The 18,813-nt window shown below is 36.9% G+C and overlaps 1 protein-coding gene across 1 annotated transcript in view; it reads right to left on the reverse strand.

Moving 5' to 3' along the window:
- The window catches only part of SEMA3E (semaphorin 3E), a 188,605-nt gene that overhangs the window by 65,954 nt on the left and 103,838 nt on the right, over nt 1-18,813 (reverse strand). The window contains exon 5 of the mRNA XM_089685944.1: nt 9,536-9,629. Within this exon, the coding sequence (XP_089542070.1) occupies nt 9,536-9,629 (94 nt within the window). The remainder of the gene's footprint in view (nt 1-9,535; nt 9,630-18,813) is intronic.

An 18,813-nucleotide genomic window follows, 5' to 3' on the forward strand; every position in this document is an offset into this window, starting at 1 on the left:
ATAAAAAAAACTGGCTGAGACACTAAATCCAAATGATATGTGAAACATATATAAAAAAATAAACCACAATCAAGTAGCAATAAACACCTGGCCAACCTAAAATATACACCCTGCTGAGCTGAAGAATAAAGTATACAAAACAACAACAACAACAACTATCTAGCCCAGTTGAACATTTATTTGATTGATCACCTATTTATTCCATTCAGGGGCTGATTGCCCAACTGAGCATTCATTTTACAACAGTTTTTGTTGGTTTTCATACTTGATGTATCAGCTGAGCCGGGTATTTATTACAGCTCAGCCAGGTGTTTACTGCTATTGTGATCATGTTTTATTTCTGATATACGTTTCACATATTTTACTGTTCTTGTTGTTTTTTTACACTTTATTCTTCAGCTCAGCAGGGTGTTTATTATAGGTTGGCCAGGTGTTTATTGCTATTTGATTATGGTTTATTTTTCATATATGTTTCACATATCATTTGGATTTAGTGTCTCAGCCAGTTTTTTTATGTACTATTGACTTTATTTGTTTCACAGATTTATTCTGTTACACACTGGGTTTGATGCTCAGGAGGGTGTTTATTCATTATTAGTTTATTTTTGTGGGCCACTAGGAAGCAGCGCAGCACTATTCTTGAGGAATTTGATTGATGTGGGAACACATTTAGGTGCCTGCAGCAGCTTATTATTATTTATTTTTGGCAGCTCATCAGTATTATATCCTTATTTATATATGTGATGGAATATTTATTAATCGAGGTAACATTGTGACCTTCATTTGAAAATGCATTGCAAAGAGCAACAATGTGTATCTGTCCATAATGTAGAAAAAACAGAATGTGTAAATGGGTTTATGGTATTTCATTCATTACTGTTTGCCTCAATAAATAAAGGTCTTTTTATATTCTTTTAACTTTATGAGTGTGTGACAGATAGGAACACTGAATTTTAAATCCCTTTGTGGGTAAGGAACTGATGATGAGAATAGTATATGCACTCTATAAAGTGATGTAGACTTTCTCTGTAAATTAATTTCATAAATAATGTAATATGACAAACAGCTGCATGCTTGACTTAATAAAATTAGGTGGTAGAGCATAAAAATAATGACAAATTGCTAAAGCAATTTTTTTGTTGCCTTGACATAAAAGAGGGAAGGAAAATCAGAAATAATATATAGCTTTGGTGTTTGGTGATCACTGAGAGTGGTTAGCTCTTAGATCTACTACCTTGTCTGCAGATGACTCCCAAACCAGATGTTAGCCAAAAATGTAAAATGTCAACTCAATTATGTCAATAATTAAAAATCCACAGTGGAATGGACTGATTTGTGGCCAGTGGGCATCTCTGACTATCAACCTACAGTCTAATTTGCCAGAACCAGTATGACAGGTATTTTTATTACATATAAAATTAAAATGTGTGGAGCTTGCCAAAGGATAACAACCCAGGTAGGCAGGGATATAAAGATATCTACCCAGCAAGAGGGCCACAAGTGATAAGTTAACAATGGCTTATATGTTCTTTAGTACCAAATATATGCCTTAAGGGGGAACCCAAAAATTGAGCTCTTGTTCAGAATGAAAGGCTAGTGTTGATAGGCTTGGAACTTCTACACACAGCTGTTCTAAAAAAAAAAAAAGATGGGGCAGGAATTGGGGAGAGGAGGATGTGTGCCATGTGACTAGGTACATTACTAGCCCTGCCGTGGTGAACTGGTAAAAGAGTTAATTAACTGCTTCCATACAGGACACTTTTACCCCCTTCCTGCCCAGGCCATTTTTTAGGTTTCAGTGCTTCCACACTTTGAATTATAATTGCGCGGTCATGCAACACTATACCCAAACTAAAATTTTCTCATTTTCTTCACACAACTAGAGCTTTCTTTTGGTGGTATTTAAGCAACACTGGGGTTTTTATTTTTTGCCAAATTAACAAAAAAAGACAAAAATTTTGAAAACAAACCACCAAATTTTTCTTTGTTTCTGTTATAAAAGTGTGCAAATAAATAATTGTTCTTCATAAATTTAGGCCAAGATGTGTTCTACTACATGTCTTTTGTGAAAATATCCCAAATTAGGATGTATTATTTAGTTTGTAGGAAAGTTATAGAGTTCACAAACTATGGTATATATCTGAATATTGATCAATCCTGAGGTACTGACGGCCAATCTAATTTCTTGAGGTCCAAGAATGTCAGAACAGTACAGATATCCCCCAAATGACCCCTTTTTGCAAAGTAGACAGTGTGACATATTTCATAAGAAGCATGACAAGTTTTTTTAAGTTGTAATTTTTTTGTCATAATTTTTCGGAAAATTAAAAAATTAAAAAAATTATTTTCACAATTTTTTTTTACATACTGTCACCAGTGCAGTACAGCGTCATCATATAAATGGCATGGCGGTGATCAGGGACACTGACTGGTGACAGTACGAAAAAAAAAATAATTATAATAATTTTTTTGTTTTTTTTTAAATTAGTTTGAATTTTTTTTTTTACATTTTCTTCTCTTTTTTCATATTTCACTATGACCAAAGTAGTACAATGTTACCATAGTAACAGTATTTTTTTTTTTTTTCAAAATTTGCTTATAGCAAAGAATTACTTTGTTATAAGCAAGCATTTACCTGAATGACCGATTCATTTGGCCATGGCTAATCACATGACGCAGCTGGGCTGTGATTGGCCCAGCTTGTGCATGTGATAGCTGTGACCATTCACAGCTAGACACACTTGTATACAATGGATGGCATGATAGGAAGCCATCCATTGTATACAACTGTCATGTGACCTGCTGTGATTGGTCACAGCAGGTCAAATGGTATTGGAAACGGGGCCAGTACACAGATCTGTCATCGGCCGTGTCTGAGGTACACGGCTGGTGACAGATCGCGCCACAGAGCGGCCCTGCGGGCATGCAGACTGCGCATGCCCGAAAGGACGCCATATGGCGTCCACCTGGAAGGACGAGCTGCTCGCACGGCCACCTTTGTGCTATTGGCCGGGCGGGAACTGGTTCATCTTTTCACAGAGCTAAAAGAGGGAAACAGATATTTAAAGTCAAAGTTTAGTTAAAAATGTATTTTTAAAATCAGCACAAGGGACAATACTTAGATTAATGTAAAGTGTCCCACACCTCCTGCGGTCAAAATCTTCCAATGCTGTGGGGGCTTATACAGCCACTGGACTAGTTATTGGCACTCATCAAGAGTGCTGGCTATGTCTGCCCTCCATGCCCCTCCTCCTTTCATAGAATCTGTACTATAATTTTCATTAATGAAAAGAGCCTATTAAAGGAGAAGGTGAACCTTGTATTCATCTGCGTGTGCCCTTCATTCATAGAGTGTTTTTATTAATGGAATCTATAGTACAGCAAAGTGCTGATTTAAAAAATACTAAACTTAGGCTTTCAAGAGAACTTCATTTTAAATAAAGCCTACATTAATAACCATTTATTTGTAAAGTAGTTGAAATATATCCACAGAGAACATGTAATATGTACACTCATATTCTGATGTAGAAGACTGGCCAGCAGTGAAGTTACAGATCTTGTACTGTGATGTGAAAGACATGTTGGCCTTGGACTAGTATTTCGAAAGGTGGTCCCTTCTACCTGATGTTAAAGCATCTTTCAATGGGGGTAATTGACGGAATAATTGTACGTTGCATTAGCACTGTATGAGGGAAAGGCTACACAATCCAAACAGGAAAACCAAATAATCTGAGTAGATCAAGTAATTTCAAGGAAAATATTCAGCTCTGAAATTGCATGAAACGTTGTGAAAAAGTTACCTATAAAATACCTACTTGCTTTGGTCATGCTCATTGATGTGTTTGCTATGCATGACTTTAAAAAAGAAGTGGGGGAAATAAATCATCTCTGCTGGTGAATAGGAAAGGAGTGAATATCTAGAATGATGAATGCTGAAATCACAGTCCACTGCCACTATATAATAGCAATGTGTACAGTAATATACTGCAACAAACAGTAATAGTAGAACTTTTACACAGAAATATATTTTTCTTTGTATTGCATGACCTGTACTTAGGCAAAATAATACCTGCTCATATGCATGTAATAAGGTTTTTAAACGTACGCTAATAAAACTACGTTCTTTGTTAGTTTCTTAGGACAACTGGTGTACTGATGTGACAGCACATGTAATTTATGGTGTGTAGCACTAACCCCAATTTTCTAATTCTTTTTTTTCAGGACTGTTAACAGAACATGGTTAACTGGACTTAGAAACCACAGTTCAGACTTGTGGCTGTTGGAGCAGTGTAGATGACAAGTTTATGTGGATAGGCTCTGTTAGCACATATTTTAACCAACCGTACACAAAGGATCATTGTTGGGCTGTAAAGGCCATATCCAATAACTCAGAAAGGCAGTTCTTTGGAGTATGTTTAAACAATGATCATCTGCACACATATTTTATATGAAAAACGTATAAGATATGAAACATTTCAGTAGTAACAATGATATGTCTGTATTTTATGCACTTTATAAAACCAGGTGAATGAATAAATATTGGTATGAACATTTTCTAGATTATATTGTTATATTTTCTGATTTGTGTGAAAGACAAAGAGTGTCTTCTAGGCACCAAGTGTACCACTTTAGAGTAACTGAAAAAGTCTGAAACTGAATTATGATGCTGTAACTTTACAACATTTACATTGTTTAAATGGATATTCATGTGTACAAGTAGTGGTGCTTCTGCAATAATTCATTCTCCTAGCTTGCTCTAGTGCTGTAAACACTGTATACTGTGCATACTTTTATTTTTATTATTTGTATGTAATGTACTTATGTGAATTTAGAGTGGTTCTCGCACATGTACCAGACATTCAACTATATTAAGCAATCGGTACTTGAGGTGTTGGGAGATGAGAGGTGAGAAAGAATCTTATTGCTTGCATTAAAGTGTATGTTATCCCAACAATGATCATTCTTTGTGTGTATATAGGTGTCATAAAGTTCTTAATAAATGTAGCCTGAATATTTTTTTCTTCATCAATTTTTGTAAAGTAACTACCATTTTTCCAGGAGTCCTTTTTCAAATTGACCATGGAAGCAGATCCATGGTGGCATGGCCAGTTTGGCAAGGCTAGTTTGCATGGTCGCTGTTAGTAGATGCAGAAGATTGTGCATGTACACAAAATACAAGTATCTCTTCTAGTGAATTTTGAGGTCACGCTCCCCACCCAGCCTTGCTGTGTAGCAGGTGCAACCTGTGGGAGCATGGCTCTGCATTCTGAAACATGGTTGTGCTTTCAGCTCACAGATGTTCCTGCTCTGTGTTTCGTCACAGTGTGCCCACTCACATTCTGTAGAGACACGACCCCCACTATGGATAAGGAGGAGATAAAGGAGGCTGGACTGTCACGAATAAAGGATCAATAAAAGGTACACTTATTTAGGGTAAACATAATTCCAGTTAGCAATTGTAGTTTGCTGCTTTGCTGCTGACATATAATCTACTGTGTTCACAAATATCTTAAGCAGATTATACAATGCATGTGTAACAATCCACACCCATCAACACATGCACCAGAATCATATCTGTTATCAATGTTGCGATGCCATTGTCTTTATCTATTTATTCATTTGATGTGTATAATTATACATACATTGATATGTGTTGGGGTTTGCTCAAGGTTTAGTGCTACCCAGCAAGTTTAATGCAACCAGAAAATGTGTTTCAGGGCTTGTTGGCCCACTTTTATTTAGGAAAGAAAGAAAAAGTTCAACTACACCAGTGGTTGCTCTCTGGTATGATCCCTCAGACCACCTCACAGCCCCCCTGTGCTTTTGTGCAACCTCTGCAACTCTCTCTGCACACTTGCAGCTCCCTGATGCTCTGGTTATTGTGGAAAATGTGCACTTGCAGGTGCAAGCACTTATCTGTGTATTCTAACAGGGGGGAGAGGGGAGTTCCCCATTGTTAGGGACCGACCGGTAGTATCCTCTAGCGTCCCACAGACCGGGATTCCCCAGGGCGCGGAATCTAAGCTCCGACCTGCTGGTTCACCAGAGCCCCTGATGGTGGGGATGGACTTGGAGCAAGCCAAAACCAGGTTGTGGCCCCTGGGTGCAACCAGCCGTGGTAGAGACACTTGCCGGTGGTACGTAGCAGGTGAGAGCCTGATGTGAGGAGGTAGAGTGAGCAAAGTCAGACAGGCTGGGTCGGTAACGGTGGAGGCAGAACGGTACAAGTAGCATGCAGAAGGATAAACGGGTCACAGGCCAGGTTCAGCAACAGGAAGTCAACGTACAGGATGAGACAGGAGAATGGTCAGACAAGCCGGGGATCAGAGCAGGAGGCAGTCAACGGATCAGGGTCAGGCAGGGTCCGCAACAAGGCAATCTCTCAGGACACAGGATAACAGGAAAAGACCATACAGCAATTTGAGCATAGTCAGAGTGCGCCAGGCGCACGTCCGCAATTGGCTAGTGCGCCCCGGCATACCGCACATGCGCAGACTCGTGCGCAGTGGTAAAGCCTGGGGTCCCTGACACGCATCCTAAGAATACGCTGGAACAGTGGTAGAGATCCCTGCATCATCATTGCCTGTGTTGACGTGGGAATCTATCAATTTTTTCTTTGTTCAATCCTCTGATTAAAAAAGAAAAAAAAAATACTGTACATGTATACCCATCTTAAAGCGTAATTCCAGCCAAAACCCAACTAAGCAAAAGTCTACTTCCACCCCCATTCTAAGCCTATTCTAACTACCCTATAAAGGAAAGATGTCTATACTTCTATACCGATTCTGAAGTTGCTCTTATCCGATCACATGATCTCTCCAGTGCCAGCTTCAGTTTAGAGGAGAGACCACCGACAACAGCTGTAGAGCCTGGGTGATGATATCCCCCATAGACTACGTATGGGATATTCATTGTCTCTCCTCTAAATGAAGTTGGTACAGGACCCCGATCATGTGACTAGACTGGAGCCACTTCAGAATAGGTAAGTATAGACATCTTTTATTTTTTAGGGTAGATAGAATAGGCTTAAGAATAGGGGTGGAAGTAGATTTTTGCTTAGTTAAGTTTTGACTAGAAATACACTTTCAGGGCCTCTGTCTGTTCCCTGAGAGACTTCATCTGTACAGTGCAGATATGCACACCTCTGGCTACTCCCTTGCAGTCTCACAGAGGTCTGGGGAGGGTGGAGCTCTAAACTACTGTCAGGTCTTTGAACATAAAGGGTGTGCATACACACAGCCTGCTGGCCTCTGGTAAAACCTGGACACAGGGGTTAAAGGCTTCCCAAGACTTTTTGGAGTCTTAAGACTCCAGAACCCAATCCAAGAATTACAAAACCCAGAGAAAACTGAAAAGTCAGTTTTCTCCAAGTAAAACCAACATTCTGAAGACTCTATGGAGCTTTAAAATTCAAAAGTGCCCAAATTTTGAAGGCTTATATATTTAAGTTATTAGCCAGAAAAGTGGTATGGGGACACGGGGACTGCCCTGAGGGACATGAATCAGTTAAAACATTTTTTTTTTCAAAAAGTATTGTTTTTAAAGGGGCAGTCCTTTTTTTTATTGCAATTTTTCATTGCTTAAAGTAAAAAAAAAAAATATTCCTTTAAATATCATGCCTGGAGGGGGTCCCCTTAAACTACCTGCACATCTGTACAATATATAGAACCTGCTGCAGCAGGGCTGACATTTTTTTTTAAATTACATTTTTATTTAAAAAAAAAATACCAACGTGGGATCCCCTGCAATCTATACCAGACCCTTTAGGTCTGGTAGGACTGTTAAGGAGAACTCTACCTCCAAAAAATGGGGGGAAATGTGTGCGGTTCCCCCTAAAAGCCGTACCAGGCCCTTTAGACCTGGAAGGACTTTTAAGTAGAGTCCCACCCCCAAAAAATGTGAGAAAAAGCTTGGGGACCCCCCTAAATTTCTACCAGACCCTTGATCTGAACAGTCATGGCAGTCTAGGAAAGGGGGGACAAACAAGCGCACCCCCCTCATCACTGGAGCCAACTTGGCAGTATGCTGCATCTAGGGGAACATGACTGCTAATTTCTTGTCCGTCACTGGCACCCCCTCTCTCTAGGCTCACTTCACTCCCTTCCTCAACCTGGGAACCAACATCAGAGCATTCAAATTACTGTGCATCCTCCAGCAGCATGAGACTGACACTATGATCGAATAATTCAGGTGACTCATCTGTGCTTGATTGTGGGGCTACGGAAGGAGCAGCTGTAGTGGGGCTATGGAAGGAGGTCACTTTGGCATCAGCAGTGGAAGGCAAACTAGTATGAGCCTGGGTGACAGAGGAGGATGAGGATGGCTTAGTTATCCACTCCACCACATCTGCATGTTTTGGCTTAATAACATGGCCAGCACTGGAAAAAAGGACAACTGTGCCCTTCCTGCAGAGGATACACCATGTCCACGACCACCACTTTTTACTGTAGACAGAGAGGCTGCTTGCCCTCTTTTAGCTGCCTGTGAGCATCTGCCTCTCCTTGTTGGCCTTTAAGACATGATGGGTTTTTTTAGGGGATTTTTAGAACTTTTTATTTTTGAGAGTGGGATGGGAATTTGGTGCTTAAGTGCAATACTTTTGTGCTTGGTGCACTATAAACCATTGTATTTATTTATTTATAGCAAATAGGAGGTACAGCAATTATGGAGATTTTTTTATTTTACTGCTGCGGCAAAAAAAAAATTTAATAAAATAAATGTAAAAAAAAGTGATGCAGAAGGAAGAACACCTGCGACTAATAATAAATAAATAAATAAAAAAACAAACAAAAAAACACTGCTGATGCAAAAGGAGGAACACAACACAGAAGGGGGAACACTAAAGATGCAGCAACAGAATCTGATACTGCAAAAAAAAATTTAACAAAGAAAAAAAATGGGAACAGTGGTGACGCAGAAATGCTGTAAAAAAACACTGACACCACTACACTGCTCCATAACACCGCACTACACTGACTACACTGTCTCCTAACACACCACTAACTAACCTTACTTAAATACCACCAACACACTACACAAGGTTGCTGTGTAAACAGCCTTATAAAGTGTGGGGCATGGACTAAGCCCGTGAGCCATGATTTGCCAAAGTCACCAACTTTGGCCAATAATGTCTCTCACAGTAAATTCAGTTTTGATTGGCTAAAGCAGTGCACCTGACCTGTGGTCAGGTGCATTGCTTTGACCAATCACAATGCATTGTGAGAGCTCAGTGAATTTTGGGGTGAGGCTATATCCAGTTACAGACTTTGATATTTTTCTTTTGATGGTGGTAAAAATGGTCATTTAAAATTACACATTGCAAATAAAAAGTCCTTATTCAGTCATTTATTCAGTCCTTTCAATGTTGCAATTTACATGTGCAAACATACAGCACTGCATAATTACACATTGCAATGTTAAAAAGTAAAACAAGTTGTGGATGTGGAAGTTGTATTGGTGGATGTTTGACTTCTCTGATTAAAAAAAAAAAAGAGTGCAAAATATATTCACAAAGGTGAGAAAAAAACACAATTACCTGTTAATATTGATGTAACAGAAGAATCTCGGTCAAAAGGACATCTTCCACGTCCTCTCTCAGGTCTTTGAGGTTCATGATGGAAAATATGTTCCTTTAATATTATAAATAAAATATAAAGTTTTGTTTATTATATGATATGATAATTGAATAGATGGCATACCAAGCTGCAAAAAAGAGCATATGAACAAATGTGTGTGCCATTAATATAGATTCATAGATTTTTACAATACTATTCTTGTGAACCAGTGCAAACATCTTGTGGTTTTTTCAAATTGTAAAGTATGGGTTACAAGGAAATCATACATATAGTGAATTTAGACAAGCTTATTTGTTTTTTCATCACTACCAATTTATAATGATGATGATAATAATATTGATTATCATATGTGCTGCCATTGCAGTCAGTTAAAGTACATTAGATCACAATATGGGGTAATGCATATGTCACATCAAAAACTGGCAAACCTGTTTGTTGCTGAGGTTTTGAAGTAAAAAAAAAAGTCACTGCTTTTTCTGGTGCTTATCAAGTGTTAAAGAGATGGGTAGATTGTTGGGGAAAGCTGTATTTTTGTGACTTACTCCACCCATTGCATAACAAAATGAGCTCACTTTTGGTGTTTATACATATTTGTATATTTATAAACCAGTGAATATAACAATGATCAAAGGTTCAGTGTGGGTGACTATCTCTTATGCTTGTTTTCTAATATATAGTGATTGATTTACTTGCAGTGAATGTGAGATCAATGCAAAATTCATCGCTTTACAAGTATATTCCTAGTTACTGTGAAGACAAATATAATTTCTACACTCTAGAAATGGGAAACATACCCATAACCATATAACTGAATCTCTGGGCACTGATTATTCATTCAACATTTGTTTTCCTTTTTACCAAAGTGAATTAAAAATACTAATCAAATATTTACCTTCATACTGCAAATATTGGTAATATTACTAGATTTAGAAACTCCTACTAGAAAATATTTCACACTTAAACACATTTCTGATGCATAACTATTATTATTATTGCAGTTTTTATTATTTTTTATTAAAATCATTATTATTACCACTAATATGAAAAAAACAAAGCTTAGTCTTTTAAGTATCCTTTGTAATACAAACTTAGAAACTATGCAGAACACATGTCTAGGTTTTTTTTATAATTCTCTTGTAAATTGTTTTTTTTGCTCCAAATTGGTGCATAAATTTATATAATAAAAAGCATTAAAATTGCATTCAAGCGTTCATAACATTTTTTTTATGGCACACTCACTTTATGTAACTATATAAATTAATAAACAATTTTATAATCTGACTTAGTGTTAGCTGATAATATTCAAGGTTAATGTTTGTCATTTTTTACTGTACCTACTGGAGCCTATCAAATAAATAGGCTCCAGTAGGTACAGTAAAAAATGACAAACATTAACCTTGAATATTATCAGCTAACACTAAGTTAGATTATAAAATTGTTTATTAATTTACATAGTTACGTAGTTAGTCTGGCTGAAAAAAGACAAAAGACCATCCACTTCAACCATAAAAAAAACAAAAAAACAAGTAATAATCTTATACCCACAGTTGATCCAGAGGAAAGCAAAAAAACCCAGTAAAGCATGACCTAAATTGCTCCTGCAGGGGAAAAAATTCCTTCCTGATCCCCTGAGAGGCAGTTGGATATTCCCTGGATAAACTTTACTTATAAATGTTAGCATCCAGTTATATTATTAAATCTCTTTTCCTCCAGATGTAAAGAATGCCCCCTTGTCCTCTGTGATGGCCTTAGGATGAATAACTCTACACCAAGTTCACTATATGAACCACTGATGTATTTATACATGTTGATCATATCCCCCCTTAATCTCCTCTTCTCAAGAAAGAATAAATTCAGTTTCTTTAATCTTTACTCATAGCTGAGCTCCTCCATGCCTCTTATCAGTTTGGTTGCCCTTCTCTGCATTTTCTCCAGTTCCCAAATGTTCTTTTTGTGAATTAGTACCCACAAAACTGAACTGCATATTCTAGATGAGGTGTTACTAATGATTGGTACAGAGGTAAAAATTATATATCTCTCTCTGGAGTCTATACCTCTTTTAATACAAGAGAGAATTTTGCTCATTTTAGAAACCGCGGCTTGGCATTTCATGCCATTATTAAGCTTATGATCTACCAGAACCCCCAGATCCTTCTCCACCATTGATTCCCCCAGTTGTACCCCCCTAGTATGTATGATGCATGCATATTCTTAGCTCCTAAGTGCATAACCTTACATTTATCAATATTAAACCTCATTTGCCACATAGTTGCTCAATTAAACAGTGCATGCTATTTTTAATCCCACACCTATATTGTTTATAAATATATTACAAAATAAGGGTCCCAACACTAAACCTTGGGGTACACCACTAACAACCCTAGACCACTCAGAGTATGAATCATTAATCACTACTCTCTGAATTCTGTCTTTTATCCAGTTTTCCATCTATTTACATACTGATTTTTTCAAGTCCATAGACTTTATCTTACACATTAGCCGTGTGTGGGGAACTGTGTCAAACGCTTTTGCAAAATCCAAGTATACCATGTTCATCGCCACCCCTCTATCCAAGGTTTTGCTCACCTCCTCATAAAAAGAAATCAGATTTGTTTGACAACTTCTGTCCTTTATGAATCCGTGCTGTCTGTTGCTTAAAATATTTTTTTCCAGCAAGAACTCATCTATGTGGTCCTTCATTAAACTCCAGTATCTTCCCGACTATAGATGTTAAACTAATAGATCTATAATTACTTGGTAAAGATTTTACTGATGTACTTCTGAAACTTTATATCAGCCTAGACTTCAGTTATAAGTTTTGACTCAAATTAAAAGCACAGATTAATGTAGCTCTGTAATTATTACAATATCATAAAATGTATTTGTAAATGCAAGATGTGTATGTACCTGAATTTGACCTGGTATCAGCCTCTTGCAGTCTCTGATCAGGATTGGAGTGTGAGAAGAAGTAGCACAATGAGCCAATTAGTTCAGGTGCTGACTAGGTGCTGATATAGAGGGAAAGCACAGTGACAGATGGATGAGCTTATCACCAAGCTGCACACGCAGTTTTCCCAATGCACACGTTCCTGAAAATGGCTGTTCAATAGTGTTGGGTGCTGCAGTGACCACGGGCTGGGAACCGTAGACAATCAAAGAGGAAGAATGTCACCAGCACACCAAGGAATCTTCAGAAGGGTCTAGAGCTTTATTTAGTGGTCACATTATATATATATAGCGGCAACATTTCGGAGCCACGCAGGGCCCCTTTGTCAAGCAAGTGACTTGCCTGATGAAGGGGCCCTGTGTGCCTCTGAAACATTACTGCTGTATATATTATATCACTGTGCTGCCTTTTACTCTCCAGTCACAGACTTTGGGCAGGTCTACGATAGTGTGGCTCAAAGTGGGTTGAATGATGACTGCCTTCATAGTGAAGACATTTATTGGTTGAGAAACGTATATCAGAGGACATCTCTGGATTTAAGATGAATACTGTAGTAAACACTGGTTTTGTTATTGTATATTTTAAGGAGATGGGTTGAAAAAGAGATTGCACAGCTGTCTCTGCCTGTCTTTATCAATTTATCTGAATAAACCATCTGAACCATTCAATAAGAGATAAATCGCTGGTCTGTATATAAAACAGTACTAAAAAATATTTTTATTTACCTGACTTAACAGAAAGAATAGTGTTTTTTTAAATCTTAGACCTGATTTTTAATATAGGGATATTAATGACTCAATAGACTTTACTTATATACTTGTTCCAGGTCAGTGACTTAAAGTTTATATACAGTCAACATTTTAAATCATATTGTCAATTCCAAAGCTTACTTTTTAAAGAACCCTCACATTTACTTCCTTTGGTGTTGTGACACTTCATTATGCTCTGTGAATATACACTGCTGTGTCACACATCTCATAGAACCTGCTGTCTGAACTACAAAGGTGCTGAGAGGAGTGTCAGGTGACAAATACAATACAGGAAAAACATCACATCATCACTGCTTGCAGGCATATGTAGTCCTTAGAAATTGAAAGTAAACCAAGGAAATAAGCTGAGGAGAAGCTGCAAGAAGTTGTGTAAAGAGATGGCCAGAAAAAAGGCAGCGTATACAACATGAAAGATGTTTCAAGTAATTTATTTTGGGTTGTCAAAATAACTATTGCTTGTTTTGCTAATATTATACTGAAATTATACATTGTAAAATGAAAGTGTGAGCTCTGACTATAGATATATAGAGTTATTATTATACAATATGATCTCTTAAATGATGGGGATGAATGATGTTAACTGAAAGTAAAATTATCAGTAAAAAGATGCTTTATGATACTGATTATAATAATAGTAATTGAAGTAGATGCTGATTAGAAATATTATCCTTGATTTTCATAGATCTATGTAGTAGAAATGTATGCATTGTTGGTTTCGTAGAGTATATAAATATGGGATCTGTTAACTACAATCATTGTGAAGTAGGATTTCCAGATAAAGCTTTTTTTCCTGTAAATTTGGTAAATTACATTTTAAAAATGACCAATGTTTCTTACAGAGTTTTGAATATTGACTGTAATGTTTTTCTAGCTTTGATCTGCTGTCTAACAGTCTCTGCAATTTTAAAATTAAGCAATAGAACCAAATAAATACTTTTAAATTGCGTACATGTTAATACACTGCACTAATATGTGTGCACTACTATATTTTTGAAAGGGTTATAGCTGTGAGTGCAGTGACTTGTTGTTCTCTATCGAAGTAATCATTGGGTGGTGCTAGCATCTACAAAAACAAGAAAACAGAACACTACCAGAAGACATACTACATGTATAGGAAAACGTTTCAGAAGCTATGGGGTGCATAACAATTATAATTTCAAAGATGTTACCATCTAAGAACAGAATGTGACTGCTGGAAACAGTTTGGAGTCAGGTGGAGTCACTATTTCACATGTTGCTTGTGTTCCTCACCACATGTTGACAATTACATTTGAAGAGGGATAACAATTATATGATAATATCTATTAGATAAGGTTGTAACCTTTGGGGTTTCACATATTTTGACATCAGCTTGTTCTATGAATAAGCAATAAGCATATTATAAGAAATTGGAAACAGCCACTCAAATTTAGCCTCTAACACAGTGATAATTTGAGAGGGTTTTGAAACATTATAAATTATAGTTTATTTGAAGAAAACTAAATACCTGCTTACTATGGGTTCATTATTTCATTTCTAAAGTAAATCATACCTAACACATGGAAATTGAGGCTTTACAGTGATATTCACCTATAGTAGCATATCTAAAAGTAATTGAGACCTTGTGCAATGTGTAAACTGGATGATTACTCTCTCATCATACAAGAAATTTGACTGCTGTTAGGGTACTTTTTTTCATACTGGACTGCTGGGGCATCTGTATTTTCCAGTGATATGGAAATGGAGTGCAGATTTTTCTTTTTTAGCTTTTTTATTGTTTTCCTGTTATGTATTTTTAACTATTTATTTATAATCTTTGATTTAAAAATAAACAATGAATACAGGGTGCACCTTTTAAAAAGAGCACAGCAGAAGCAGTTTAAGGCTGGCCATAGGTGGATCAAAATTCAGACTGGACGAATTTCGATCCATCTTTGGTCAGCACTCTTCAAGGGCAGTCTATCTACTAATTGACTGCTCATAAATGGGCTTGATGGAAAGCTTTAACTCAATGAGTACTGCAGCCAATATTTCAACTTTAGGTAGTGTAAACAGCCTTTATCAGCAAATTAGGTACAGATAGTTTGAAAAGAATTCCATAGCTCTACTTGCTGTATAAAGCTGAGAATTCATAATATTTATATGAAATATTTTAGGTTTACCTGTCTAAAAACACACATATATATATATATATATATATATATATATATATATATATATATATAAAACCACCATGCAGTTTGTGGCCTGTGTGGCGTTGGTCCTCTACTTTAGAGTTTTATGGTTTTTATTTGTCTGAACCAGTTCTATTCTTCCAGTGTATTAGGAGCTTGACCAGATAACACAATGAAAGTTTTTACAGATAGAAAGGTTATATCTTTAAAGAGAGGCTGCATGCAGAATCCAAGTATATTAAGCCTACAGGGAAGTAGTAGAACACTTAAAATGTCTTGTCATGACAAGAGTCTCCTTAACTTGGAAACACACTCATGTAAACTGTGAGCAGCTTTTAGCAAAGGTTTGCCAGTCCTCAGTGTGGAGCATGTCTGTACTGGAAAGCTGTCATGTATGTGGCAGCTTTTCACACAGAGCCCTGTGCTTGATCCCACTCAATTGTCAGGAGATTTCCCAGCCAAAAGCTAAATGTTAAAAAAGAGGCTGGGGATAGTGGTGATGTCGCTTCCCAAATATGGAAAATGCTCATATTTAGAAAATGACTATGTCACTGTGTGGGCAAAGCCTGGTGGAGAACTAGTTCCCTATCAGGTCCACCTTGCTTTTGATTGACAGCACATGGCAGTGGGCAGATTTGAAAGCTGTTGTTGGACTGAATTTTAGTTCTACATCCATCCATTGCCAGGCACTTTCAATCAACAGGCAGGTGAACCTGATGGGGAACTAGTCTCTCAGTTCCCCATCAGACTTCATTCACCACTACTGCAAAACTTCTCAACTATGTGCCTGTCTATGTTATGGGCACATTGGCCAGGTAGATAGTCAGCACACTATGGAAGGAGTATCCAGTATGGACTGGACATTGGAGATAACTGACAAATTAACATAGCCGTTTCTGATAGGTACTGTACATAAAGTGGCTGCAAACACCAACGGTTTCAGTGCAGCAGCTGATGGAATTCTAAAGGGTGTCTATGATAATCCTTTCTGACTTCTCCCTGTGTGTTAGTCTATTAGAGCACACTTATATTAATTCTTGCATTATGCATGAGCACAGAAACATTAGCAAATCTATTTGGACTATCCTATTTGTTTAAACATTTTGACTAAAATGTATTTAAAAAACATACTTTTGTCTCTTCTAATACTTTCTGTGAAAACCTGGTCCTGAAGATAATAGAGGGTGGAAGAGCTAAACAATGGCTCTCGTGTAGTATGCAAAGTTAGCTGCATTGCTCAATAAGTAGACATCTCTTTTCCAGACTGACTTAGACTAATAAAAAATAAAAATTCTAGGTACTATGCTTTGGAAGACTGTGTCACATATAACCAAATGTATGGCAGCACCTTTAACAGCACAAACTTGTACAATGTCATAGCAGTAATAGCTCTTTTTCTTATGAATAACATCTAGTGTGGCTGGTTGTTAGCTCTAGAATAATATTTAAGCTGACATTTGACATCCTATTAGGGCTATTAATCCAATTAAGTCCATTATATATTATAGACTTAAATGCTTTGCAGGTGCCTTCATTGCCTTTGCACTTTAGGCCAACCAGGTTTACAACATATTAGGCATGCTTCAACACTGAATTGGTCTTCTAAAAACTGTCTAGCATTGTTTTGGGTTTTTAGGGGGTGTTTTGGGGGGTTTTCAATGCTATAAACACATTAGGTATATAAGCAAACACATATGAAGTCTAAAGCTGACTAAGGGCTTTGGCTCCAATTAAAATAATATCAAGCATTCCTGTTTTCCTGGCAAGGCAGCTGTTAGTATGTCCAAAAGCAGCAAGAAAATGTTTTAATGATGTAATTCTTGAAATATTTTCAAGAAACGCCCTGCTGTTAGTTTTTCAAACTATGTGGCAGAAAAAAATGCTAGTTTAGAATTTAAATGAGCAAAATTACTTCTGTGGTTTTATAAGATAAACTTTGATATGTATGAGGTATATATAGTATGTATGCAAGCAGCTACACTACACTTTGGTGTCACCAAGACTATATTGCAGACTATATTGCACATATGCAAAATGTTTTATAAACCTGCAAATAAAGGCTGCACTTTTTACAGTCAGTTAATACATGGTTTGTATACTGTGTTATCTGTAGCAAAAACAAAGAGTATCCCTTTTCAAAGAAACACCAGTCTGGCACACTTAGAATGCAAGCTTCTATCCAATCTGCTAAACATCAATGCATTTGTGGTATGAGGAGCTACATGAATAATGCGCAGTAACTGGACTCTGAGCCTTTTGAGATTGCCACAAAATAGTAACCAGTAAGATTCTGATTATATGAGCCAAACTCTTTAGTTACTGTAATGGTTTTGATTGTATTAATGAGTCAATTAATGTACCAGCTTGGGAACCTGACCATTAATATCTCCCATGTTTATGAAGTCCCCTATGGTTCCATTGCTAAAATTATTTGTTAGAAGACTTAGTTATTGGAAACCTAGAATTTGTAGCTAGAAATTCTACAGTAGGGTCTCCCAAATTGTAGCCTAGACATGGTCTTTGAATGTAAATGACACTCAGCACAGAACAGATGTAGACAGAAAACTCACTTTATCTGTATTTGAACTTTTGTAATATAGTAATAAATAATATACAAACCTCTTTTGAACATCATTGATAAAGGATTGCCCAGTGACTGTCAGCATAGAGTTGATACATTAAAAAAGCAATATTTTTTTAGCTTTCACTTTCTCAAGAGATCTGCTTGGTGCTACAAGAAATATGGGTTTATAAAAGTATGGCAGGGTTTGTACCAGCCCACATACCAGATGCGTTGGGCTTATATCTTTGGGGGGCTATCCTGATGAATGCATTTACTTTTACTGCACACCTAAGTGTGTAAAAAAAGCAATGCAATTTCCTCTGCTTTAAATCTCAGAGCAGATGTCATATAGAACTGACAGTCAAGAATAACATGATGATTTACATGTGGATCCACAAATTCTTCACCTTTTACTAGAAAATTGATTTATGACTTGTCAAAACCAATGTACTTGACACAAGATTGCTCTAAGCTACTGAACAATAATTCACAAGTCTTGCAGAGAAAACATCTTTGAGGATATCCATGCCAAATGCAATGTTTAGTTCTACTTTCCCTCAACATCCCAGAAGCAACTTTTTGGTTACTTGCAACTGTAATTATGAATATAATTGCTTGTATGTGCAGTTCCAGGTTACTATCTTGTAAATTGTTTTAGTTTTTTGGAAAGAATTCTTGATTAAAAAAAGTAATAAGCTAATCACATACATTGATGTCCTTTCCATGTGTATGGGGCCAATAGCACTAATGCATTGCAGTATTAGGTATTTTAGCATTTGTTAGGGAGGAAACTAAGGTGCGTTGT

Source organism: Staurois parvus, unplaced genomic scaffold (assembly GCF_062004578.1).
Source record: "Staurois parvus isolate SC_StPar_1 unplaced genomic scaffold, SC_StPar_1.0 ptg000019l, whole genome shotgun sequence".
NCBI lineage: Eukaryota > Metazoa > Chordata > Amphibia > Anura > Ranidae > Staurois > Staurois parvus.